Here is a 26,495-nt window from a genome sequence, read left to right on the forward strand (position 1 = left end):
AATTTGTGCTATTACACCATCCCAAAGATTGGGAAAAATGGAAATGGAAAAAAAAATCACTATCAATTCTTCCCAGAGAGATTCTGTTGAAAGAAGAAAAGTAAACGGTAATAACAGTGAAATGGCTTAAGACTGAAATAACAAGCAATTGATCCATTTGTTCATTTTCATAGATAATTTTATTTGGTTTTTAGAAAAATATATACAATAAATGGAACCTCAGTTTTCTTAAATAGTTTTAAATTAAAAGTATGCAAGTGAGAGGACAAGTGTATTTCCACAGTCAAGACATCAACACTGTTTAATAAAGTGGCAGACAGGAATTTCTGCAGCAAGTCACAAACATGTACAGGAATGGGAGGAAGTGAGTAGGAGCAGCTTGAGACCAGCGGGCTAGCCAGCTCAGACAACACAGTGGGGGTGAGGGTTTCATCTCGCCCCTTTAGTGTGAATTTAAGAAAAGAATGATTTGCCTATCCACTACAGCTTTTGAGTACAAACATTTGAATGTGGGGAGAAGGCCCTCCAGGGCTCTGCTAACAAGCTAACTGGGCTAACCAGAGACTGCCATTTCAATTTGGTATTCAGCTGCACTGAGATGTATTAGGATTACCTGTCAGTCACAGTTCCAGTGGTAGTAGATGTAACGAACTCAAAGGCTTGGAGTATTTGTTAATGCCATTTGCTTTGGATGAGCCCCTGCTTTCTTGAACATTCTTCACGAATTCACAGTATCCAACAGTGTTTGTGAAAGACCTTTTCATGTGGCAGCCGTCTGACTTCTACATAGTTTTGAGAAGTTAAGCAAGAAGGCAGCAGGAATTGCATTAGCTTTGTTTCAACTCTGCCATTTCCCCTATATAATATACACTATATTATATATACTATATACTACAGTTACTCCAGGCCTACTTCTCCAGGGGCACAGATCCTCCCCTCCACTGGTTCTGGGGCTTTTCAAGGAACTGCAACCTAATCATCACGCTAGCCAGAGGCCAGTCTGTCATGGGATTTCCTGAGGTGCTTAAACGAACTGGATTATACAACTGCCACCAGGAGCCACCTCCCTTCCTCACTCTGTGCATTTGCTAATAAATAAGCAAAGCAAGGAGGCCAACGTCAGGAACAACATCAGGCTTTGGGGTCGACACACACTTGTGTGAGTGGGAGAGAGAGGTAACAGGAAGCGGGCCAGTGAGTCGTGGAGCTGGCGGTTCACTTAGGAATGAGAGGAGAGAGATCGGTATTTGGTTCTCTGTTCATCTATTTCCTGTTTAGTTTTCTTGATGCAACTAAAGATCTCCTTAAAAAGCGCTTTGTATTCTGGCGGCGTCGAGGTGGTGGGGGAGCTGACGGGCTCTGGGGTGACAGAGGCCGGGTCCCAGCTGAGGGGGCCGGGCTTGGGCTGGGCGTTCAGGGCACCCGGGTCCTTGGCCGGAGCCCGGGAGGTCTGCACGGCCTTGTGGGACAGGCCGTCCTCCGCCTGCTGGCACTTCTTCAGCAGCTCCTCGTACTTGGCCTTCAGGGTGCTGTACTGGGTGTCCACCTCGTGCAGCAGGGAGATGCCCCTCTGCTTCACCGCCCGGGCCCTGCGGATGCAGGTCTCCTCGTGGCCCCTCACCAGGTCGCTGCCCGCCAGGCTGCTCAGCACCGTCTCGCTGCTGCTGCGCTTGAGGGGCTTCCTGAGCGCTTCGGGCACGGTCAGGAGCATCTCGTCCAGCAGGCTCTGGCCGGGCTCTTTGAAAGGGACGAACAGAGAGTCGGGCACCAGCTTCTCCACCCCGTTCACAAAGGGATGCTCCGCCTGCAACATCTGCCGCATCTCGGCCACCTCGGCCTCCAGCTCCAGCGCGCGGGCGCGGTAGGCGTCCGCGGCCCCCAGCTGCTGCTCCAGCTCGCCGTTCTCCCTCAGCACCAGCCCGTACTCCTCCTCCACGGTCACCCGCTTCTGCCGCTCCAGGCTCAGCTGGGCCTGCAGCATTGTCACTGTTTTCTTCAAGTGCTCATTTTCTTCCTCATCGGGGCTTTGCTGACTCGGTAAGGAAGTGATCTTCTCGGCAAACACATGATCGTACACGAAGTGCCTGGGGGAAATATTGAAAGACTCTTACACAGGCCGACTGAGAGCGCAAAGAGGGAGGCTGATGACTTTTTTCCAACTACCTATTTTTGAGGAGCTGTGATATGACTGATTTTTTGCCTGTTCCACCCTAGAGCAGTGGCTAAAATGAATGTGTGAGGCTGACAAATTAGCACATGGAAGAAAACACAACTTTTGTAATTAATTTTTTAAAAAACATTAAAAATGCTACAGAACATCCATTCCCAAAGACCAGTAGTATGACTGGGGCTGTTCAAGGAGATCAGGACAGCCAGCGGTGCTCAGTCTTGGCTGCAGATTAGAATCACCTGGGCAGTCCTAAAACATACTGACGCCTGGGTCCCACCCCCATAGACTCTGACCTAGGGGGTCTGCCACCTGGACTACAGGGTTTGTTTTGTTTAAAGCTCTTCCTATGATTCATAAGATGCAGCTAAGATTGAGAACCATTGCTGCAGTGATTTTAAACCAAGAACATACATCAGAATCACCTGAACAGCCTTTTACTCACACCTAGAGCTTCTGATCAGGCCTGTCGGCGATCTGATGAACTGTCAAGTTGAGGCCCGCCAAATGCACGAGCTGGTCTGTCTCCTGGTCAGAGTCCTGGGCAACTTGTAACTGTACTTATTTGCTACCTGCCTCTTCCTGAGACTGAAAGCTCCATGAGGGCAGGAACTGTGTCTGTTTTGCTCACCACTCCTTACATCTGGCATAGCATCTGCCTTACCACAGGTGTTCAAGAAATAGTTCTTAAATGAAGATTCAATCTCCAAAGTCTAAATTGAAAAAGGCTTTTCTGCAGGCAAAAAAAAAAACAAAAAAAGTTTCTGTTTGCCTGGACTTTGTTTTACTGAAATTTCAATTGGACTAAACAACAACAACGACAAAAACTATTACTTGTATGTTTAAGTGGCTTTGTTCAAACCACTGGAGGTCTAATAGCCAAGTGGCATTTCCTCAAAGGGTACTTTTAATCTACGGGGATCCAGAAAGTGCCAGTGACACGAGGTGTTCTCCCGCTTGCAAACGGAAGGTGCTCTTACTGGCGGAGGTCATACAGCTCTTTCAGAGATGAGACGCTGGGGGCCGATTCCTCCTGGTCATGCCTTCCCTGGCTCCTTCTCCTTTGGCTAGATGATTTCAGCTCCTCCACTTGGCTCTGGAGGTGATCAATGTTCATTTGCAGGCATTCAATTGTTTCAGTCAGACTGTGAGGAACAGACAGAAGCCAATTGCAGCTTGTCATATTAAATTAAAAGGCATACGCGGTGAGGAGAGCTTAGTTGCCAACCACTCAAACTGCGCTTTTGTAATTGGAAAAGACTTCTCTTTAATCTCTACTCTCCATAGAGAATTAAATTAAAGCTTACCCCATACTGACCTGAACCCACTACAGCCATGTTCTATTCTAGTTTATACTAAATAACTTCCCCTAGGGCTTCTTCAATGGATTCTAAAAAAGTTACCTCAGAATCTTTTGCTGTGAGGCCTTGCTGTCAGCAACGAGCTTTTGATTTGTTTCTTCCAGTTCCCTCGCTGTGACATCTAACTGCTCATAAACCTTTGCATGCTGTTCATTCATCTGTCGCAGAAGCTCCACCTGCTTGGTCAGATACTGGAAGAGATAATTGTGACCAGGTCACACATTAAACACACAAGATACCTGCAGTATTCCCGGCATAGTATAGAATGTATCCTGCAATTCACTTCAATTCTGACACTACCTGGAGTGATAAGGGCTCAGTTCCACAAAACCGCCCCCCATTCAGATACCAGAGGTAAGTCCTAGGGACTACCTGTCCTTTCGACCAAACAGCTATAAATTTGGGAATTCCCATGACCTCCCCTCAGGTTCAATAATCTGCTAAAACAACTCGCAGAGCTTGGGAAAGGGACTTACTTACACGTACAGCTTTATTCTTCTCAGATGCACCATCCTCCCTGGAAACCCCTTAGTCTCCTTTCGGAGTTCTACTGAAGCTTCATGGCACAGGCATGATTAATTAAATCATGGGCCACTGGTGAACGAACTTGATTCCAGCCTCTGTCCCCTCTGCGGAGGCTGGGGACTAGGCTGAAAGTCCTAACCCTCTAATCATGTGTCGGCTCCTCTGGCGACCCGTCTCATTCTATCATTCAGGAAATTCCAAGGGATTTAGGACATGGGGACAAAGGTAATATGTATTTTTCATTCTACCATAATACCACAAGTTTATTTTATGAAATGAAGAACTTCAAATCTCAATTAAACTACTTTTCTTAAAAGGAAATGAGTACAGGCCATCCTTCATATGTTTAGTTCCCCTAAAGCTCACCAATACATTTTAGGCTGGTCTACTCTTACAAAGCACAAGTCACGCATGAAATTAATATTTGACAGAAAATCTAAGCGAGACATGATAATCCCACAAGAGAAAAAGCTTGGAACACACGATCCAAGTTTAAGCAAAAAAATCTTCTACAGAAATAAGGAAAGCCTAAAAGGGAGGATTCTAGATGATTTTTGCTTTAAAAATATTTGATTTCTTTCTTCTAGGTGAGATATTCTGGACAAAGAATAGGGAAAAAAATATTGATTTAACCAGAAAAAGATACTTTAAAACTTAATATTATTCAAAGATATTTTTAATTCTGTGAGAATGCTGTCACCATAATCCTCCTTGTTTGTGAGAAATCTGCCAGATTATTTATTTTGCTAAGGGTGCTTTCCAGGGCCGAGGATAAAGGGGAATAATCACAATTTTAATGCCTCACTGTCACGTTACCTTGATTCCCTACCCGCCGGCATCTCCCCCAACCCCGCTGCCACTGGACTCCACTTGAAGACTATGAAACACTGTATATATTCCAAACGAAACAGTCATAATATTTCTGGGGGGCACAACCAGAAAGAGAAAAAGGTAAGTCTGAAGCATTACCAATGACCAAATGGTAACAGACCAAAGACACAACTTTAAAAATACTTTCTCGAGGATCCTCAGACACATCTGTTAAGTATTTGCAAAGCTAACTGACTTCTTTCAAAGAACAGGCAACACGACTTTCAACAGGCTCTTTAAATGGCAGTGTGGCAGAATTGAAAAAAGTGTATGAGGTCTTTTTCAAATCTAGTTACACAGTTCAGTAGCAATGTGTTGAGAAAACACTTCATTCTCATACCTTTTCATACCCCTGAAACTCTTGGCTGAGAATGCTTTGGAAAATTCTTTGAATTTTAGGAAGACCACACACACTTTATACCATCCTCGGTGAGGGCTGGGCAACACCCTGTAATCAAGATTTAATATTCTCATCAAAGAGTATGAGTAAAGATTACAGAAAGCCTCATACGAGTTCAGGTGAAGAAGGTTTGCTGTCAAATGAATTTGCTGCACTTGAGGAAAAAAAAAATCTTGTTTTTACAGAGGTTTTTGGGTTCAGAATTAAAAATGAATTGTGGATCAGTTAGTACCTACCTTGTAGGACTGAAGGGGCTTCCCCCATAGCTCAGTTGGTAAAGAATCCGCCTGCAATGCAGGAGACCCCGGTTGACTCCTGGATCGGGAAGATACCCTGGAGAAGTGATAGGCTACCCAATTCCAGTATTCTTGGAGTTCCCTTGTGGCTTAGCTGGTAAAGAATCCACTTACAATGTGGGAGACCTGGGTTTGATCCTTGGGTTGGGAAGATCCCCTGGAGAAGGGAAAAGCTACCCACTCCAGTATTCTGGCCTAGAGAATTCCATGGACTGTATAGTCCATGGAGTCTCGAAGAGTCGGACACAGCTGAGGGACTTTCACTTTGTAGGACTGAAAGTATTAAATGAGAGGGAATGAGCACAAGGCATAGACCCTGTGAAAGCCTGTTTACTTCACTCCCTCAATCCCGTCTCCTAGAGGTGTGCCCTTAATCCTTCCTTCTGGCTGGCAATGTCCTGGTGGGTTCCTGTCACTGATGGGAATGTGTTCAATCTCTTCAGCACTGGAGTGGAAAAAAGATTAAGAATATAGAAATGTGTTTAACAGCTGCAGACATTCTGCAGGCTACTTTATGTCAAGTATAAGGCCTCAAGTAGAGTTTCCCCTGTGGCTCAGCAATAAAAAATTTGCCTGCAATGCAGGAGATGCGGGAGACTTGGGTTTGATCCCTGGGTTGGGAAGATACCCTGCAGAAGGCAAGAGCAACCCACTCCAGTACTCTTGCCAGGAAAATTCCAAAGGAAGAGGAGCCTGGCGGGTTACAGTCCATGACGTCACAAAGAGTTGGACATGACTGAGGAAGGAAACTATGACAAACCTAGATAGCATACTAAAAAGCAGAGACATCATTTTGCCAACAAAGATCTGTATAGTCAATCTATGGTTTTTTCCAGTAGTCCTGTACAGATGTAAGAGTTGGACCATAAAGAAAGCTGAGTGCCAAAGAACTGATGCTTTCAAATCGTGCTGGAAAAGACTCTTGAGAATCCCTTGGACGGCAAGGACATCAAACCAGTCAATCCCAAAGAAAATCAATCCTGACTATTCATTGGAAGGACTGATGCTAAAGCTGAAGCATAGTTTGGCCACCTGATGCAAAGAGCAGACTTACTGGACTTATTCCCCATGGCACAGCTATGCCCCAGTAATCTGAAACAGACTTTTTTTTAACCAGTCTCTCTTACATGGGAGACATGTAAGATATTGAATGTTTTTAAAGATACAATGTTTAAATTAGATTTGTGGCCAGTATAAAAGGAACAAGTCAGTATGTAAATAAGTACAAAGACACTGTTTAGAAAACTACAGTAGGTCCCCCTTATTTGATATATAAAAACCTGTGGGGGGTGGGAAAACACAATGAAACCATTTAGGAAGAACTTGTGATATTTTGGTCTTTGATGACTTGGCTTTAAGGACAATCTGAAGAATGGCAGAGAGCTTGTTTTCATGTAGTAGGAGTTTAATCTTATTATTATTATTAAATCAAAGCTAATCAGAAAAGTCCTTCACTTCTCCAAGACTCTGTGATAGGTTACCTAACAAAGGAGTCTGACTAAACTCGTCAGCAACTTCTAAGAAAAATGTTGAGCCCTCTCAGCAAGCAGTGATATGAGACCAGAGAAGCAGAATCCATGTAGTCAGACACTGCTTTAAGGTTGGCCTCTAAAACTTCAAATTAGTACTTAATCAAATTTTTCCAATTCTATAAGGAAATGGGTTAGCTTATTTTCTACCCTTCATTTAAAGGCATGGCTATGCTTCCTAAGTTCTGGTTTTTTCAATTCAGAATCTTTGATCACAGCCTCAAATGAATCTGCCTGGACTGCAGAGATCCTAAAATTCAAGTGCCAAAAAAGAGCCTGAGTACCCAAGTATTTGCCATATTAAACAGGGGAGAGTGATAAGGGGATATTTAAGCAAAACAGTGGCAGAAGGGGAATATGGGGGTAGCAAAATCATAGGCAAAAATGTTACCTTATAGGCAAGAGTATCAAAGTTGAAGTTCCGTGGTTGTCTGCCAAATGTCTTAGAATATGTACAGAATGTCACCTCAAGGAGTATATGCCTTTTAGGAGTGTAAGGTTCAGGTTATATGAAAAAGCTGTAAGTAGGGGGCCTTTACAACTGAGGCAAATCTTTGAAAAAGGCCAGAAGGATTACATTAACACCTATTTGCAACTGTAGAACCCTGACCTGGAATGCTGGAAAAGATAGACACAGCCAAACACTCATAAAGAATGGAATGGAAATTTGGCTTTTATGTAGTGCTGGGATTATCCTTATATTAAAGATTATAGATCAACTCCTCTGAATTTAGTATCAAAATGACCTTCTACAACAATGAAGAAATGTTTCCCACTACCTTTGAAAAACCTCTCTCCCGATTAAAATATTACATTTCCCTTGGAGGAAATTTAGGAAAAAGTTAAAAAGTATGAAATATGAAAATAAAAACCACTTATAATCTCATTATTAAAAGCTTTGCTTGTTCTAATTTAGATCTACTTTCCAGTAATTGAAAAGGATTTATTTTTTTTCAGAATTAAGGTTCTTTCATTACTAAAATTCTTGAAACACAGACCAACAGTGCAACAATTCATACTGTCCAAAATATACATATATATAAGTGTATATATTGTCTCATTACCTCAGAACAGCCCTGTGCCAATGTCGTGCAAGCATTCTTATCACCATTACACAGCAGAGCAAACAGGATCTGAGAGGTAATTCATTGCCTAAAATCTAGCCAAAGAATGCTCAAACTACTGCACAATTGCACTCATTTCACATGCTAGCAAAGTAATGCTCAAAATTCTCCAAGCCAGGCTTCAATAGTACATGAACTGTGAACTTCCAGATGTTCAAGCTGGATTTAGAATATCAAATTGCCAACATCCACTGGATCATCGAAAAAGCAAGAGAGTTCCAGAAAAACATTGACTATGCCAAAGCCTTTGTGTGGATCACAACAAACTGTGGAAAATTCATCAAGAGATGGGAATACCAGACCACCTGACCTGCCTCTTGAGAAATCTGTATGCAGGTCAGGAAGCAACAGTTAGAACTGGACACGGAATAACAAAGGAGTCTGACTAACAAAGGAGTCTGACTGGAACCAGAACAGACTGGTTCCAAACCAAGAAAGGAGTACATCAAGGCTGTATATTGTCACCCTGCTTATTTAACTTATATGCAGAGTACATCATGAGAAACGCTGGACTGGATGAAGCACAAGCTGGAATCAAGATTGCCGGGAGAAATATCAGTAACCTCAGATATGCAGATGACACCACCCTTATGGCAGAAAGTGAAGAAGAACTAAAGAGCCTCTTGATGAAAGTGAGTGAAAAAGTTGGCTTAAAACTCAACATTCAGAAAACTAAGACCATGGCATCTGGTCCCATCACTTCATGGCAAATAGATGGGGAAACAGTGGAAACAGTGACAGACTTTATTTTTTTAGCCTCCAAAATCACTGCAGATGGTGACTGCAGTCATGAAATTAAAAGACACTTACTCCTTGGAAGAAAAGTTATGACCAACCCAGACAGCTTACTAAAAAGCAGAGACATTGCTTTGTCAACAAAGGTCCGTCTAGTCAAAGCTATGGTTTTCCCAGCAGTCATGTACGCATGGGAAGTTGGACTATAAAGAAAGCTGAGCACCAAAGAATTGATGCTTTTGAACTGTGGTACTGGAGAAGAGTCTTGAGAGTCCCTTGGACTGCAAGGAGATCCAACCAGTCCATCCTAAAGCAAACTAGTCCTGAATATTCAATAGAAGGACTGATGCTGAAGCTGAAACTCCAATACCTGGGCTACCTGATGCAAAGAACTGACTCATTTGAAAAGACCCTGATGCTGGGAAAGATTGAAGGTGGGAGGAGAAGGGATGACAGAGGATGAGATGGTTGGATGGCATCACCGACACAATAGACATGAGTTTGAGCCAGCTTCGGGAGCTGGTGATGGACAGGGAAGTCTGGCGTGCTGCAGTCCATGGGGTCGCAAAGAGTCGGACATGACTGAGCAACTGAACTGAACTGAAAGTCTAGCTATTTGCTATGGAATTGAGGGTTTAAGTCTGAATCTTCTAACACTGAGGTCAGAGCTCCTTCCACTTCCTTTCAAAATCTCCAGAGTTGGAAACTCTTCGGAACTATTGGAAGTGCTTTGCAAACTGCTTATCTGTCCTCTGTTAAGATACTGATTTGAACAAGTACTCATTGATTATCTACTATGTTTGAAAGACCATGAATAAACACAGCAACAGCCTTCAAAGTTGCAGTGGAAAATGGGGAGGTAAGGCGGGGCGGGGAGAGAAGGAGAATAAAACTAATCAAGAAATAAGTATAATATACAGTAGAATATTGATAAATGTAGTAGGGGATGCACAAAATGCTTTAAAATGTTCAAGGAAGACATGAGCTCTTGAAATAAGGGCCCCTAAGGCCAGACTCCTTTGACTCCTGTGGGGATAAGGCAGGTTTCCAAGAAGAGAAGCAACAAAAACTCAAGGCTGTAGGCTGCTCACACAACTGTCAGAAACTTTAAGAGAATCCAATCGTGTTTGATGGTGTCAGATCTCATTATTCTCCAAAGTTTCTCTCCTTCTCTTCAGCCAAGAAAAAAAAACTTGCTCTGGAATCTTGAAAAATTAGATGCTGAGTAGAAGCCATACAGGATATATAGGCCTCTCTGGAGCCAATCATTACTTTCAAAGCTTATTTAATCTCTTTTTTTTTTTTTAAAAAACACAATGCCTAACAAAATACTGATCAATTTTTATGAAGACTGTTTGAAACCCACGAACAGTTTTTGAAAGCATACTTGTAGTTCTACTGAGAAAATATCCTTTGACAGTTTCCCAGTTGTCTATTTCCGTAATGAGTCACACTTTTGGGGATTTTATCCTAGTATTTTCACCAGTTCCTCATCCTTCTTCATCCACTCTTGAGTAGTTTGTTCCAGGACTATTTTCTGGCTGATTTAAAATTTCTCTGGGTTGGTAGAGAGGTTCCTTTTTGGTTTTCAATATATTTTCTAAATTTAAAAAACGATCATGTATTATTTTCAAATCAGGAAAATTTCCAATGAACATTCTAAAAAGTTAGTTTAAAACTTGTACAAGTGACTCCATTTATGTAAAGTTCAAACACAGGCTAAACTAATGTAAGGGTATTAGAGTGCTGCTTAGTGGGGGTGGTGACTGGAAGAGCTGATAACATGCTCATTTCCTTTTTATATAATTTTATCTATTATTTTTAAAATTTTTGGCTGTACTGGGTCCTCGTTGCTGCACAGGCTTTTCTCTAGTTACAGAGAGCAGTAATGCATGGCTTTCTCACTGTGCTGGCTTCTCTTGCTGCACGACAGCCTGAGAAGCTCTAGGTGAGCGGGCCTCAGTAGCTGCGGCATCTGGCCTCTAGAGCGCAGGCTCAATAGTGTGGCACAGGGCTTGGTTGTTTCACGGTAGGTGGGATCTTCCCAGACCAGGGATCGAACCCGTGTCTCCTACACTGGCAGGCAGACTCTTTACTGCTGAGCCCCTAGGAAGCCCACTTTCTCATTTCTCGTCTGGCTGCTGGCTGCAAGGGTATGTTTATGAAAATCATCTGAACTACAGACTTAGCATTTGTGCTCTTTTCTGTACGTATATTTTTTTAAAAGTTTGCTTAAAAGAGAAAAAAAGACATCAGGTTTGATTTAAAGGAAGAGTCCTTATAAAATTTAGGGGGCTCTCCAAGGGTATAATGATAAGAGACACTATACATACTTCATGGGTCTTCATTTAATAGAGAACTAGGTTCTTCAGCTGCCTGGTTACTTTTACAAGTGTGTTCAGGCCATCCTTGGTACAGACTATTGGATAGAGATCTTGGAAGTCTGTTGTGATCTGCAAGTCTGCCTGGGCACAGGTATGAATCGAGCAGGCAGTAAGTCTAGTCTGTAGGAGGACCCTGGCTGTGGTAAGTGGGTTTAGACAGAATTGCCATTTCATCTCCATTTCATCCCACTCCTTACTGATGTTCAGGAAGCGATTTATAAAGAGAAAGAAAGACAAAAGTCAACCATAATGGCAGAGAAGAAATCTAAGATTTCTAAAGAGAAGAAATCTTTGTTCTTACTCAAAAAATAGCTTTGGATAAAGAGTAAAATGCTGAACACTACAACACTTGGTCTATGAACCACTGGACCCGTATGCTCCATTACAGAAACAAGAGATCTATGGAAATGTTTCTGGAAGTACTCCAGGCTAAACTTATTCAGTTAGCTTTATATTAATACATATAGTTGACTGTATATTTATTTAGTCATTAAGGTCTGGCCTGGATACCTCATTTCTATTATCCTTTTCAACACCCTGCAAGGGTCAGGGGTTGGGGAGAGGTGACCGCTGGGGCCACGGTAACACACCTGTGTGAGAGCTTGAATACAAACATTGTGTAAAGAAAAAAAACCTTACAGAAGACATTAGATAGTGGAGTGTTATTTACAGATTTGGAGAATCTCAAAGATCTTTGGATTTTTTTCAGAATGTCAATGATCTCTTTTAATTGTTTAATCATCTTCAATACCACAGAAAACAAAAGTAGAAAGACAGGTAACTTAGATCATAAAGCAATTGTGTTTGTAATCCTTACAGTAACAAATAGGCATCATTCCCTAATTATATAAATATTTGGACTTTTTAAATCTGTTTTTGGCAGATGTGCTAAAATAAGTATTCACTACAGTATTCAGTTATGGTGATTTGTAGGTGCTTTCAGGGAAAACACCAATACAAGGTGTTAAGACTATGTTTCTACCCAAATTCAAATAAATGTACCCCACAGTACATGATAATCTTCAGGTATATGCCCTGGGACCACTCTATGAAATCTTCCAATCAGTTGAAAAACAAAGCCCATGAAACGAAACAGGAATGAGTTGCTTGACCATCTATGACACTTGGATATCACAGTTTAAAAATGCCTGGTTTTCCTGCATTTTTAGGTTTCTGCCCAATTCTATGGGTAATAAATTCAACTTTGGTATGGAAAGTTCTATGTTCTTCTGATATAGAAAATACTTAAAATGACAGCTGATGACTTCAATATCATTACAAGGTACACCTTTCTAGAATTATAAAAGCATATTTTGTCACATCATTGGCTAAATTCATAAATCCTGAGAAGGGGGTAGGGGAATCTACTGTATGCGTATTAACTATGATCACTATATAAAAGTAAGAATACTGACATGATAAATTTGTCTTAGTTTTAATGACAGGTTTATTCATATTCAAAAACTGAAATCTGTAATTTGGATTGAAGTCAAGGACTATGTCATTCTACTTTGCATTTCTAGCACCTGGTTCAGTATGTAATCAGAGCCTAGTAAGTTCTGACCATGATGAATGGTTTCTGTGTTCTAAGGTCTTCTACATTTTCCTGCACATAGACTTATAATAAGAGTCCTGGTTCTACTGTATCAATTTGAGGGGAAGGAGTTACAATTTAAGTGCAAGACTTTTTTAAGGGGGGAGCATAGTTTGGGCCATGAAATGCTCTGATGGACAATTGTTTGGTTAATATCCATAACTATCATCTTTACAGTCACCTGGCCTACACATAGTTGGGCTACATTAACGGGACCATTTACAAGATAGCACTTCCATTTTAAAGCCTTAAGCTAGCATCTTTCGTATTATGAAATCAGGTACTACAATTTTAAAAATTTTCATCAAATTTAGGATGGTATTTGGTTAAGGGGAGGGGATGCAGCCAGGCAGGGTTTACAGAGGGAGTCTCAACAGACAGTTTTCTTTCTCAGTCTGGTTGGTGGGTACAAGGGTGCCCACTGTATTTTTCTCTTGTACCTCTTTGCATATCTTAAATATTGCATAATTCATTTTTAAAAGAAAAAAATAAAAAACTAAATGTAATATTCACAGCTTTACTTTGCTCCACATATTGGTAAATACTGGACCATTTATTTCTAAGTATACTTCACCAAGGGGGTAGAGAGAAATGTCTTTCATCATAGCAGATTTATGTGCTGAGAAAGCTTAAAGACAGTAAAAATCAACCTCTATACATTTTCCATGGTTCTTCATACCAAAAAAGTCTACATTATAAATTAAACATTACTTTTAATTGCAAGTGTTACTTTAGTAGAATACAATTGGTATAAGATCAGAGACAGCCAACACCTCAAAAGTAACTCTCCTGCTGAGTAAATTACCTCGATCTCCTGTAGCTGCTCCTGGTTGGTTGTGTACATCTGCTGAAGAGAATCCTCTAACTCTGTGTTTCGATCCAGTAATGTCTTCCCAAGCTCAGCAGCAAGCTGGAGATCTAGCACAACAAGCAAATCTTATTAGGGTAGTGCAAATGATCTCAGTTCAACATTTTACAGAAGCCAGGGCCTAAAATAAGAATGAACCAAAACCCAACCCAACATATAAAGTTTAAGTCAGATCCCAATGGAAGATCGAATGGCACAGAAGGAAGCCAGATTCTACTTAAAGTTCAGTGACAGTGGGGCCTTTACCAGGTTCTGTACTCTCGATGTACCCTTACTGACAAGACGTCAAGAATAGTGATGTACTTTATGGAGGTGTATTCATTTGTTTAGGAATGATCATTCAGCATTGTGACATCAAGATCATAATTAGTTGCCAAAGTCCAGGCAAACCTAAATTCCCATGAATTTGGCTGCTATGAATGCAACTGTCAAAGCAAGTGTGTTACAGAACCTGGCCTCCTCAGTGTACTAAAAATTAAGTCAAAAAAAGGAAAATGACATCAGTGATAAGAACACTACCGCAGGTCTCTCTCATTTTTTCTATTTCTTTTCATTCCTTCTGCAAGATGAGCAAACCAGCTAAGCAAAGCAGCGAACAGTTTGTGTGGTAACTCAGTGATAGCTTGTACTTTCATTTAAGAATACGAACCATATTTCCATTTTAAACCTCACTTTCCAACACTCTCTCTTCTTAGGCACATGTGCGTGTATGACAGCATTACTTTGTTATGCACAATCCCAGAAACAAAAATTCACAGATACGAAAAAGGACAATAGTTCTAACATAGGTAGCTGAAACACTTTTCTGCATTGTAAATTGGAGAGGTCCTTTGATAACAGTGGAAAATGCACTGAACTGAGTAGGAAAATCTGGAGTTCAGTTCTGACTGCCATTTACCAAGTGAACACTTTAAATAGAGTGACTTTAAGCATCCCTACATTTAGTATTTTTGTGTAGAGAGATGACTGTCCTGTCAATATGATTGTGAAAATCAAATGAAATAATACACAAGGAAATACTTTACGAACTAAGCAGCAGTATGCAGGCAAAGTTATTATTAGTATTCATTGATTCACAAGTGAATGACTTCGTTGCTGACTGCCATAGCGCAATGAAAGTATGAGCTATGAGTTATCACACCAACTGTACTGCTGCCTGTTGCTAGACACCATCCTAAGATCTGGCTAGAATGCTGAATAAACAGATTAAGTTCCTGCTTTCCTGACACTCCCAGATTTACAGGGGAAGTCAGACAGCGAATAAGTAAATAAACTTGAAAACCGTGATAAACACTATTTATCCATACACGTACGCATATATTCAATAATACCAGACATCATTCTGGGGATATACAAATGAACTCAGCTAACAAACTCCCTGCCCTCATGGAGCTTATACTCTCATGGGAGAAACAGCAGGAAGAAACGTATACTAGACAGCAAAAAATGCTCTTAAAAAAAAGGGGGGAAGGAAGAGGGAAGGAAGGGTATGGATGTGGGAGGTTGAAATTTAAGAACAGGCAACAAGGGTGATATTTGACTCCAGATGTGAAGGACTGAGTAAGTGACTCACATAGATCTACTGAGGGGACCAGCATTCGAGGCAGAGGCAGAAGAGGAGCAAAGACCCTGGAGGAAGCATGGCTGGCGATAGTAAGGACTGAAGCCAATGAGGCCTGAGCACACTGCGTGCGTCTGTGTGTATTTTGTGGCTGGGGCAGCAGGAGACAAAGAGGGGTTCCAAGGATGACCAGCTTGTTAAAGCCAAACTAAGGAGATCAAGATGCTGGTTTTCACTGAAGGAAATGGAACCATGGGAAGGCTTTTGACCAGCTCCACTCCACTCCGGCTGTTGGGTAAGTCGGCCAATAGGGGCTAAGGTGGCGGCAGGGTGACAGGGATACTGCAGTCACCTGGGTGAGTGATCATGGAGGCGTAGACTAGAGTGGCAGAGATGGAGATGAGGAGAGGTGTCAGATACTGGATGTGTTTTGAAAGTAAAGCTAAATGGATTTGTTAATCAACTGGATGTGCTACGTGAAAGAGGAGAAAAAAAACCTCCAGGTTTTATGATAAGGCACAAAGGATTTTCTATTTTTTTTTTTTTTTTTTTTTTTTTAGGATTTTCTATTTTAGAAAGGGAGGTCACGATGGAAGTCTCTCTTAGAAGATGTGTTAGCTAAAGCTTGAAGGAGGAGGATCTTACCACATAAACGCCAGGAAGAGGCCCTAAGACGGGAAAGAAATTGGCACGCTGTACGGCCCAAAACGGCTCATAGTTTCATGTCTGAAATGCAGTACTTGGTTGCAATCTCAAAAACGACAGAATGATCTCTGTTCATTTCCAAGGCAAGCCATTCAACATCACAGTAATCCAAGTCTATGCCCCAACCACTAATGCCAAAGAAGCTAAAGTTGAATGGTTCCGTGAAGACCTACAAGATCTTCTAGAACGAACACCAAAAAAAGATGCCCTTTTCATCATAGGGGCCTGGAATGCAAAAGTAGGAAGTCAAGAGATACCTGGATAACAGGCAAGTTTGGTCATGGAGTACAGAATGGAACAGGGGGAACGGCTAACAGAGTTGTGTCAAGAGAACACACTGGTCATAGCAAACACTGTCTTAAAACAACACAAGAGATGACTTTACTCATGGACATCACTAGATGGTCAATACTGAAATCAGACTAATTATATTCTTTGCAGCCAAAGATGGAGAAGCTCTGTGCAGTCAGCAAAAACAAGACCAAGAGCTGACAGTGGCTCAGATTATGAACAATTATTGCCAAATTCAGACTTAAACTGAAGTAGGCAAAACCACTAGGCCATGCAGGTATGACTTAAATCAAATCACTTAGAGTTATACAATGGAAGTATACAATGCAAAAGTAGGAAATCAAAAGACACCTGCTCTAACAGGCAAATTTGGCCTTGGAGTACAAAACAAAGCAGCTCAAAGGCTAACAGAGTTTTGCCAAGAGAACGCACTGGTCATAGCAAACACCCTCTTCCAACAACATAAGAGAAGACTCCACTCATGGCCATCACCAGATAGTCTATACTGAAATCAGATTGATTATATTCTTTGCAGCCAAAGATGGAGACGCTCTATACAGTCAGCAAAAACAAGACCAGGAGCTGACTGTGACTCAGGTCATGAACTCCTTATTGCCAAATTCAGACTTAAATTGAAGAAAGAAGGGAAAACCACTAGACCATTCAGGTATGACCTAAATCAAAATCCCTTACGATTATATAGTGGAAGTGACAAATAGTTTCAAGGGATTAGATCTGATAGAGTGTCTGAAGAACTATGGACAGAGGTTCATGACATTGTACAGGAGGCAGTGATCAAGACCATACCCAAGAAAAAGAAACAGAAAAAGGCAAAGTGTCTGAGGAGGCCTTACAAATAGCTGTGAAAAGAAGCAAAGCGAAAAGCAAAGGAGAAAAGGAAAGATACTCCCATTTGAATGCAGAGTTCCAAAGAATAGCAAGGAGAGATAAGAAAGCCTTCCTCAGTGATCAAAGCAAAGAAATAGAGGAAAACAATAGAATGGGAAAGACTAGAAATCTCTTCAAGAAAATTATATACCAAGGGAACATTTCATGCAAAGATGGGCACAATAAAGGACAGAAATGGTATGGACCTAACAGAAGCACAGAAACAGAAGATATCAAGAAGAGGTGGCCAGAATACACAGAGGACTATACAAAAAAGATCTTCATGATCCAGATAACCACAATGGTGTGATCACACACCTAGAGTCAGACATCTTGGAGTGTAAAGTCAAGTGGGTCTTAGGACGCATCACTACGAACAAAGCTAGTGGAGGTGATGGAGTTCCATTTGAGCTATTTCAAATCCTAAAAGATGATGCTGTGAAAGTGCTACACTCAATACGCCAGCAAATTTGGAAAACTCAGCAGTGGCCACGGAACTGGAAAAGGTCAGTTTTCATTCCAATCCAAAAGAAAAGCAATGCCAAAGACTAATCAAACTACCGCACAATTGTACTCATCTCACACACTAGCAAAGTAATGCTCAAAATTCTCCAAGCCAGGCTTCAACAGTACGTGAACCATGAAATTCCAGATGTTCAAGCTGGATTTAGAAAAGGCAGAGAAACCAGGATCATATTGCCAACATACGCTGGATCATCGAAAAAGCAAGAGAGTTCCAGAAAAACAACTACTTTTGCTTTACTGACTATGCCAAAGCCTCTGACTGTGTGAATCACAACAAACTGTGAAAAATTCTTCAAGAGATGGGAATACCACACCACCTGACCTGCCTATTGAGAAATATGTATGCAGATCAAGAAGCAACAGTAGACTGGTTCCAAATCAGGAAAGGAGTATGTCAAGGCTGTATATTGTCACCCTGCTTATTTAGCTTATATGCAGAGTACATCATGAGAAATGCTGGACTGGATGAAGCACAAGCTGGAATCAAGATTGCCGGGAGAAATATCAATAACCTCAGATATGCAGACACCACCCTTATGACAGAAAGCGAAGAAGAACTAAAGAGCCTCTTGATGAAAGTGAAAGAGGAGAGTGAAAAAGTTGGCTTAAAACTCAACATTCAGAAAACTAAGATCATGGCATCCGGTCCCATCACTTCATGGCAAATAGATGGGGAAACAGTGAGAGACTATTTTTTTTAGGTTCCAAAATCACTGCAGATGGTGACCGCAGCCATGAAATTAAAAGACGCTGTTCCTTGGAAGAAAAGTTATGACAAACCTAGACAGCATATTAAAAAGCAGAGACATTACTTTGCCAACAAAGTTTCGTCTAGTCAAAGCTATGGTTTTTCCAGCAGTCATGTATGCATGTGAGAGTTGGGCTATAAAGAAAGCTAAGCACCAAAGAATGATTGGTTTTGAACTATGGTGTTGGAGAAGACTCTTGAGAGTCCCTTGGACTGCAAGGAGATCCAACCAGTCCATCCTAAAGGAAACTAGCCCTGAATATTCAATAGAAGGACTGATGCTGAAGCTGAAACTCCAATATTTGGGCCACCTGATGTGAAGAACTGACTCATCTGAAAAGACCCTGATGCTGGGAAAGATTGAAGGTGGGAGGAGAAGGGGATGACAGAGGATGAGATGGTTGGATGGCATCACCGACACGATGGACATGAGTTTGAGCCAGCTTCGGGAGTTGGTGCTGGACAGGAAAGCCTGGCGTGCTGTAGTCCACGGGGTGGCAAAGAGTTGGACATGACCAAGCAGCTGAATAACAGCAGCCCAACATGAAGCCAGTGTGACAGCAGCTCACTGGGGAGAGTGGTGTGGGAGCTGGAGGAGCAGGTACGGTTCATGACAGGAAGTATCATCGGCCATGGTGGAAAGTTTAGATTTTATTCTAAGTATGTTGGAAAGTCATTTCACTCAGTGTTGAAAAATATACTTATCACACTTATTATCAAAAGAGGGAACCTCACCACATATGATTTTAAAACAATTTTTAGAGGTTGACAAACAAGGTTTAACATTTAATTCATTAAACCAATATTAGAACTTAACCTAGAATAAGTGGTAACTGGAAACCAACTTTTGTTACCTGGCCACTTGAGGGCATTATTAACATTGTGGTTGGTTAGTTTTCCTTCACAAGCAAAAAAACAAAGCAGCAAAACCCATGAAACACCACTCCAGCTCATTTTAAAACATTTTACACCCATTTAAAATGAAACAGTATACTGTTGGTAGATCGGTGTTAAAATACATTCTCTTGTGCTTTAAATATTAACAATGGCTATTAATGAACTTAAGATTTTCATACCAAGTCTATGAAATAATATCTTGTATTCACAAGACATCGAAACCTTTTACAAACTGTTCAGCACTGCAAACATTTGACATTAATTTTTTATATCTTTTCAAGGTAACTAACCAAGATTTTCAAATGAGAAACACAAAGATGCTAAGAAGTGATCTGACCAATTCCACGTGGTGAGTCATAATAAGCAAAAGAGAAACCACTGTCAACAGATTCTAACTTTCACCCTCAACACAATTCTCTATTATCCATATCCACACACTTTTAAATCTGTTGACAGAGATGTCCGCATACTTCTCTGTTTAAGGTACAGAGTACTTCCATCTTTTTACTTGTTTTCCTAGATGACAATGAGAAGCTCGAGTTGAGCTCTTTGGCTTTTACTGCCTGCGCGGCCAGGGAAAGCATATACAACCCCAGGCAAGTTGCTATCTTGTTTTCACTAAATGAAAAAGGAACTACATACAGCTGAGATTTCCAGAAATAATTATTTTACACTCATAGGGTGTGTAATGTGTATACACAGCCCCACAAAGGAACCACCAGGCTGAATTATTAAGGACAAAGCAAACATTACCTAGACATTACTTAAGTCTCTCCTGGCCTGCTATAAAGCAGTGAGTAATTCCTCAGTGGGAAAGACCAGAGACTCACCAAAGATATTCTTACCCAGCAATCAAAACCTAAGCCAAAACCTCTTCCAGAAGCAAGACTAATTTGAGACCATCTACAGCCATTTCCTTCAGTTAGGAAACTACCTATGTTACTAAATATCAGCCAGGGGCACCTTTCCTGTTGCCGCAGAAGAGATGCCAAGTATAGCACTCTTGCAGTAAATATCAAACAGAGAAGAATTTGAGACTTGTCCTTATCGCAATCCTTATTTTGAGTTAAACAAAACCCCAGCCTGGCTCAGTAACCTGAAGTCTTAGTCTCCTAAATATTTCATAGGATGTGTAGGATAGAATTCTGGCAAAACAAGTCTCAGCTACAAGAAAGTGTCTGTGAAGTCACACTGTATAATAGGATATTACTTCATCTGTTAGTTTAAAGACAAAAGTCTTTTTTGGTCTTTTAAAAAAAAAAAAAAAAGTTTATTTCCTGTTGTGTAGCATCTGGCTTCCATTACCAAAAGGAGCCAAAAGCTGGCAGTAAGCCCAAGAAGGTTTTCTAAATAATTTGTGGAGGGAATGGGAGAATATTCAATGTCCTTTATTCTTTCTTAACACACAAAAGAAAAGGAAACAATATAGTTTTGAAGCCTTATACACCTGTTCGTTTCACTTTACAAAAAGGATTTTCATTAAAAGGTTGTCTTTTCTAAATCCTATTGAACTGGCGTAGGCAACCACTAAAAATACCACAGATATATTGCAGGCTTGAGAACTGCAACTTTCAGTACCTTCATGTTAAAATATTCTTCCACTAATCAGTCTTTGCAAGTGATAATAATCTATTTTAACAATATAAACTATTAGCTTTAAACAGATAGTCTACTCAGCCCTATGCCCTAGGTAAAATTAACTCTAGTAGTCAGGTGATTTTTTTAAAAGATCTTCCTTCCAGAATTCTGAAATCTTTAAATTTCACTGCTATTACATTTTTCTTCAGTTTTTTTCTGAAAAGAGGATGACATATTCCCATGTTAGCTGTAGTCTCTAGCATTCATTCAATAACGTTAAGGCTGAAAGTTTTTCCTATTACAAAACCAAACGCGTCATCTGGTGATGCTTCTGTGTAACTCCTGTTGCCGATGTTACTATAATTGGGAAAGCAAAAAACCTGAATATAAACATCAAGAAAAACGATGGTGTCAGTTTTAATGACCCTCCAAACAGTGATTCAGCAAATTCGTTGCTCAGATGGAAAAGGTACTCGTCTTAAAAAGCAGAAATCTTAATTTAAACTAAGATTTCATTTGCTGATCTACACAGTAGAAACCCAAATCCTTATTCTAAGTTCGCACAGCTTGCCAAACGACAATTACAACAGCAGCTGGTCTAAATGAAAACCCAGTCTCTGAAGTCTTTCCACCCGTTCTCAGGGGCACATTTCAAAGCAAGCACCATCATTACCTACAGAGAAGGCTCCTGCTGTCCCAGAAAGAATCTTACTCACAGAGATCATAGTCAGTATTCTTACTTTGTCAACTCAGCCCTCTGACAAAAGACGTTCCCTTCAAAGTATTTTATAAAAGCAACGGGTTTTCTTCTTCTGCCTGCACAGTTTCACATGTTTCTAAAAAGGTATGAATGGTAGGCCACAGTCTTCTGAGGTTAGAAACTTTCAACAATTTTAATTTTTACAAAGAATGCCCCAAGCAAACTTTGGTAAAGAGATTCAACCTACTTAAATAATGCTTCTATTGCTAAAGAAAAAAAAAAAAAAAAAAAACCTGTAGTTCTATGACTGAGAACAGGATCTTAGAAAACTGTTTCAGCAACTCTCTACAAATAAGGCTCTCAGTAAAATTAATAGTGAGGATGTTAAAAAATGAACAGACATGTGTCTGCACTTGATAAAATCCCACCAGATCTGCTTATCAGCCTAAGAGGACAGACTTGCTCCCAAACCTTACTCAGCAGCAAAATTATCTAGTGAGGGCCCACCCACTGCCAAGCACTGTAGTGGGCACATCAGGAGGCAGCATCTCTAGTCAAGAGATTCCTAGTAAATGAGTAGGATCCCATCTGTCCTGTGGACAGGCTCTGCAGTCCTAGGGCCTCAATGAACACCTCGCACAGAATAAACACAATTTTTGAAAAATTAACAAAAGATCCATCAGAAGTTTAGGAGTTAACATATAATGTAATGAAAGTGGGACAAAGAGACCCTTCTATTCACACTGTAGCCTTCAGTCTTTCACAGGCCAAATTCACAGTTGTGATTGTTGGAATTTCACATCTATTCCTACCCCACACACTTGGTTATGACACACAGGATTATGTCAAAGTCCATTGTGATAAAAGACGTAAAAGTCCTCTGAAAAGAACAGACCAAATTCCAAATGGAAACTGGCACTAGGAAGTTTGGACCTGTGCACTTCAAGATTTCATTAAATTTGCACACCTGAAGACTTGGTTTCAATCAGAGGTTACAGAGTCCCACGTCTAACCTCAACATCTTGCATTTGCTCCTCAGTAAGTTGAAATATTACAAGTGGTTGTTCCTAACAACCTGCCACAGGGGGAAAGTGCAGTGTAGACTAACATGCCTGGTGGAAGAGAGCCATGAAAACAATAATCCTGTGTGAGTGCCTTAGTTCAGGTCAACAATTGTTAAAATTGAGTTTCTATTATGTGCTAAGTACTGTGCTAGATTAAAAAAAAAAAAAACTGTACAGAGCTACACTTTCTAAATACAGTAAAGAAAAATATTTAGTTTTGATTACAGGGCAAACTGCTTCATTTCTTTATAGAGAAAGGTTGCAATTGCAAAATAGTTGCCTCATAAATTCTGGAGAAAGTATCAAACTAGGCCATCAATCCTTCTGGGGCATTCTGAAAACAGGTTAAAACGTAAGACAAATCTGCCTTGTGGATGTTGTGAATATGATGGCAAATACTGCGCTGCAGCCACTGAATAGGGTAGAGACTATGTAAGCATAACTACTTACATAAACTTTGACTTATACAAAGACTATATAAACTCTGATTTAAGCCACAGGCCACAACATATTGATTTAAGAAATCACCTTCCCCCAAAAGAGTTCCTTATGTTTCTTTTCTGAGTCTTTTAAGCCTACATTCTTTTCCCCCCTAAGTTCAATGGTTAGCATGAACAAACATCATGGTCATTTAATATTCAACTAAATGAGATGTTAATTTTTTATGCCAGTTGAGAGCTGAAAAAGTTGATTTACACAGAATTGCTGCAAGAGAAGATGCCTGAAAAAAATTTCTCAGGAGACAGGAAATCCACGACAGGCCAAGATAGGAATGAATGCCTGTTGTTAAAAACCTAGGGAGCAAAGCGAAAGACATTCACTTGGCATCTGGTAAATAACGCCTAAGTAGCCCCCCTCTCATCCCGTCTAAGACCAACTGAAAAAGCTGTAAACCAGGTGGCGAAGAAGAGATAGGGGTTTGAGCAGTGACTAGGACGACTCCTCATTCTGAGTGTGCGGGTTCAAAAATACTTTGCCCTACGGCAGAAACTAACACAGTATTGTAAATCAACTATACTCCAATAAAAATCAGTCAAAAAAAAAAAAAAAAAAACCCAAAAAACAAAAAAACGACTTGGTCCCACATTGGTGGGAAGTCACTTGGCCTCTGTAGCACCCGCGTTACCCATTTGGAAAACGGGAACAATATGAGTTACTCTCTCAACGGAGTTACTGTGCGCATCAAATGTGTGCGCGATTCCGGCCACACGGCACTGCTACCCCCGGCCCACCACCTGCAACAACCCACACTCGCCGGCTGGGAGCACCGGCGGTGGTTCCTCCCCGACGCGGGCAGTCTGGTAAGGGGCCACCCCTCTCCGCTCCGAGGAACGCCGTGGGGGTTAAATCAGTTAATCCCCGGAGAGAGCTCCAAACGGTGCTTGGCGCCCGGTCAGCTCCGGACACGCAGTAGTGGCGGGGACGATGGGGGATGCTGATTATGATTACCGCGCAGGAGCCCGGGCCCGCGCAGCGGAGTCCTCCAGCAGACGCGACAGTCCCAACGCCAGGTGAGCGCCAGATCTTCCCAGATACTGGCGCCGGTGGGCCCCAAGCAAAATCAACTTTTTAACAGTTTCGCGGCCAGGAGGTGAAGCCTCGAACTGGCAGCCGCCCTGCCCTGGCCAGGCCCCGCCTGGCGAAAGCACCCTCACCTTGCTGGAGGTCCTGGTGGTCGTACCACGGCTCGTCCTCTTTCATCTCAAACTCCTCCACCAGGTTTTCCGCCAGCATCTCGGACGGCTCTTCTGGGGGCAGCAGCCCCCGCCGCCGCCGGCCCGCCTCAGCCGCTGCTGCAGGCTCTCCGCCGGCCCCTCCGCCCTCAGCCAGAGCCGCCCTCGGGCGGGACGCGCCGCCGCCCAGGCTCCACCGCGACGCCTGACCACAGCCGCCCGCTGCCGCCGCCGGCGCTGCCACGGGGCGGCCCGCAGCGCACGCCTCGGACCGGCTTCCCTCGCGCCCAACCGCCCCAACGGCCGGCGCACGGGCGCGAGCGCCTGAGTCGGCTCTCCGAGCCGGCTGCTCACGCCGCAGCCGGGCCCAACGTGGCACTTTGGCAGAACCCTCCCCGACCGGGGCTGCGATTCAAACCCCCGGCGGCGCCTCAGCCAATCGCGAGCAGGCCGCAGGCCGAGCGGCGGCGACGTCGTCCAATCGCGTCCCGCCGCAGGCCCGCGGTTCGCCCTTATCTGAGGCAGGCAGCCAATGGTGACTCCGAAGGAAACAAAGAAGGCGGGAAAAGGCCAAGGGGTGCGGCCGAAGGTCCCGCCCTCTCCTCTTTTCGAAAAGCTTCTGGGCGTGCATTCGGCGAGCTGGGGTGAGGAGGTGGTGGCCTCCGCTGCCCCTGTGGTGGGTGGCCGGCTGCCCGGCCGGTGGACGGGCTAAGTGGGCTTGAGGGTCAGACGTACGGTCTACGAGCAGCGGACGGTTGCGGGCGGGAGGCGCGAGGCGTGCCGGGACCCTGAGGTCCGCTGCTCCGCCGACCCCTGCCGGTCTTCTGACTCCCAGATTTGCTGTTTGACTCCGGGAAATCGAGGATCGGTCGGAAGTTCAGGGCAGTTAACTGTTTTCTTCTTGATATCTGAGCCCTCACCTCCAAATCGCTGAAAATATTTGTAATGCCCCTGAAACGGTCGGCCTCAGACCCACCTGAAGGTGCAGTTGAAGCGACTCCTGAGAAAAACATTGCAAGCGTTTTTGCATACTTTTTTTAAAAAGAGGTCACAAGTTAAGCATCTGGAGTCATGACGTTACACCTGGAGCGAGGAGAATGCAGCCTTTGCACTTGATGGCCAGTAGGACAGTGAAAGCTATTGTCTGCACACAACAAAATAAATACGGCTCGTAGGTTGTGGCTTTTACCATCTTCCTGCAGACAAAACACAGAAATTCTAAAATAGAGTGACAGATCAGAAAGTCATTGTTCTTCGCCTTGTTGTAATGGTAAAGGTAGAGCTGACAGAAGACAGCTATGGTAGAATGCCAGTCGATAAGCTTAGAGGGAACAGTCGTTTCAGAGGTGATAAAAGAGGGATCGTAAACTCACAAATCCTTTTCTTCTAAATCGAGGGACACTAAAAAGTAAAATGTTACTGATCTATTTCTATTGTTTGGTTAAGAAAGAAACTAGGTTCACTGTTCTGCCCTAACTGCCTTTATTCTGGTAGAGGTATTATTAGTCCAGAGCCAAAAAAATAATAAGAATAATAATTAAAACTATCTTAATTTACAAGTCATTGCAGATAAAGCTCTTTGGAAAGAGAGATGATTGGATTTAGGATTTGCTGATGGTGATTTGTTGAAGCTGAAGGGCCAGAATTCCACCTCTGATCTTCAAGAAACTCATCTTGCATAGCCGCTAGTAACTGAAAGTGCCAACCCTTTCTCCATGGCAAAAGCTTATTTTGACTCCAAATCAAAGGGGAAACTGTATTGAAATGTTCTTTAGCATTCTTCAAAAAACAAATGCAAAACAGCAACAAAAAAAGAACGATCTGAAGAATTTAAAGTTATTGATGATTTTAAATGGCAAAAAAATCCACACAAAACCCAACACACCAGACTTTATGCCTTTTAGCATTAGTGTGTTCTTTTTAAGGACACTGTTTGGGGGAACTTCTTTTTCCACCCCGGAAAAGCTTGAACAAAAATTGCACTGAAAAAGACAAGTTAGCTTTCAGTGCTT

The 26,495-nt window shown here is 42.1% G+C and overlaps 1 protein-coding gene across 1 annotated transcript; it reads right to left on the reverse strand.

Annotated features, from left to right (window-relative positions):
- Nucleotides 1-160: 160 nt before the first annotated feature.
- CDR2 (cerebellar degeneration related protein 2) lies at nt 161-24,878 on the reverse strand. Its single transcript, XM_043914500.1, has 5 exons — nt 24,466-24,878; nt 13,791-13,903; nt 3,571-3,719; nt 3,148-3,312; nt 161-2,084 (listed from the first exon to the last, which is right to left on the reverse strand). Exons 1-5 carry the CDS (start codon nt 24,542-24,544, stop codon nt 1,220-1,222), a joined length of 1,371 nt encoding a protein of 456 aa, XP_043770435.1. The 5' UTR covers nt 24,545-24,878; the 3' UTR covers nt 161-1,219.
- Between the last annotated feature and the right edge of the window lie 1,617 nt (nt 24,879-26,495).

Source organism: Cervus elaphus, chromosome 10 (genome assembly GCF_910594005.1).
Source record: "Cervus elaphus chromosome 10, mCerEla1.1, whole genome shotgun sequence".
Taxonomy (NCBI): Eukaryota; Metazoa; Chordata; class Mammalia; order Artiodactyla; family Cervidae; genus Cervus; species Cervus elaphus.

Bases quoted from the DNA above. Each gene is read 5' to 3' on its own strand.
- CDR2 (XM_043914500.1), bottom strand. From the start codon at position 24,544: ATGCTGGCGGAAAACCTGGTGGAGGAGTTTGAGATGAAAGAGGACGAG. The intron at 13,904-24,465 runs GTGAGGGTGCTT...TTGTTGTGCTAG, and splicing joins CCACCAGGACCTCCAGCAAG to ATCTCCAGCTTGCTGCTGAG. The intron at 3,720-13,790 runs GTAATTTACTCA...TATCTCTTCCAG, and splicing joins AGCAGCTACAGGAGATCGAG to TATCTGACCAAGCAGGTGGA.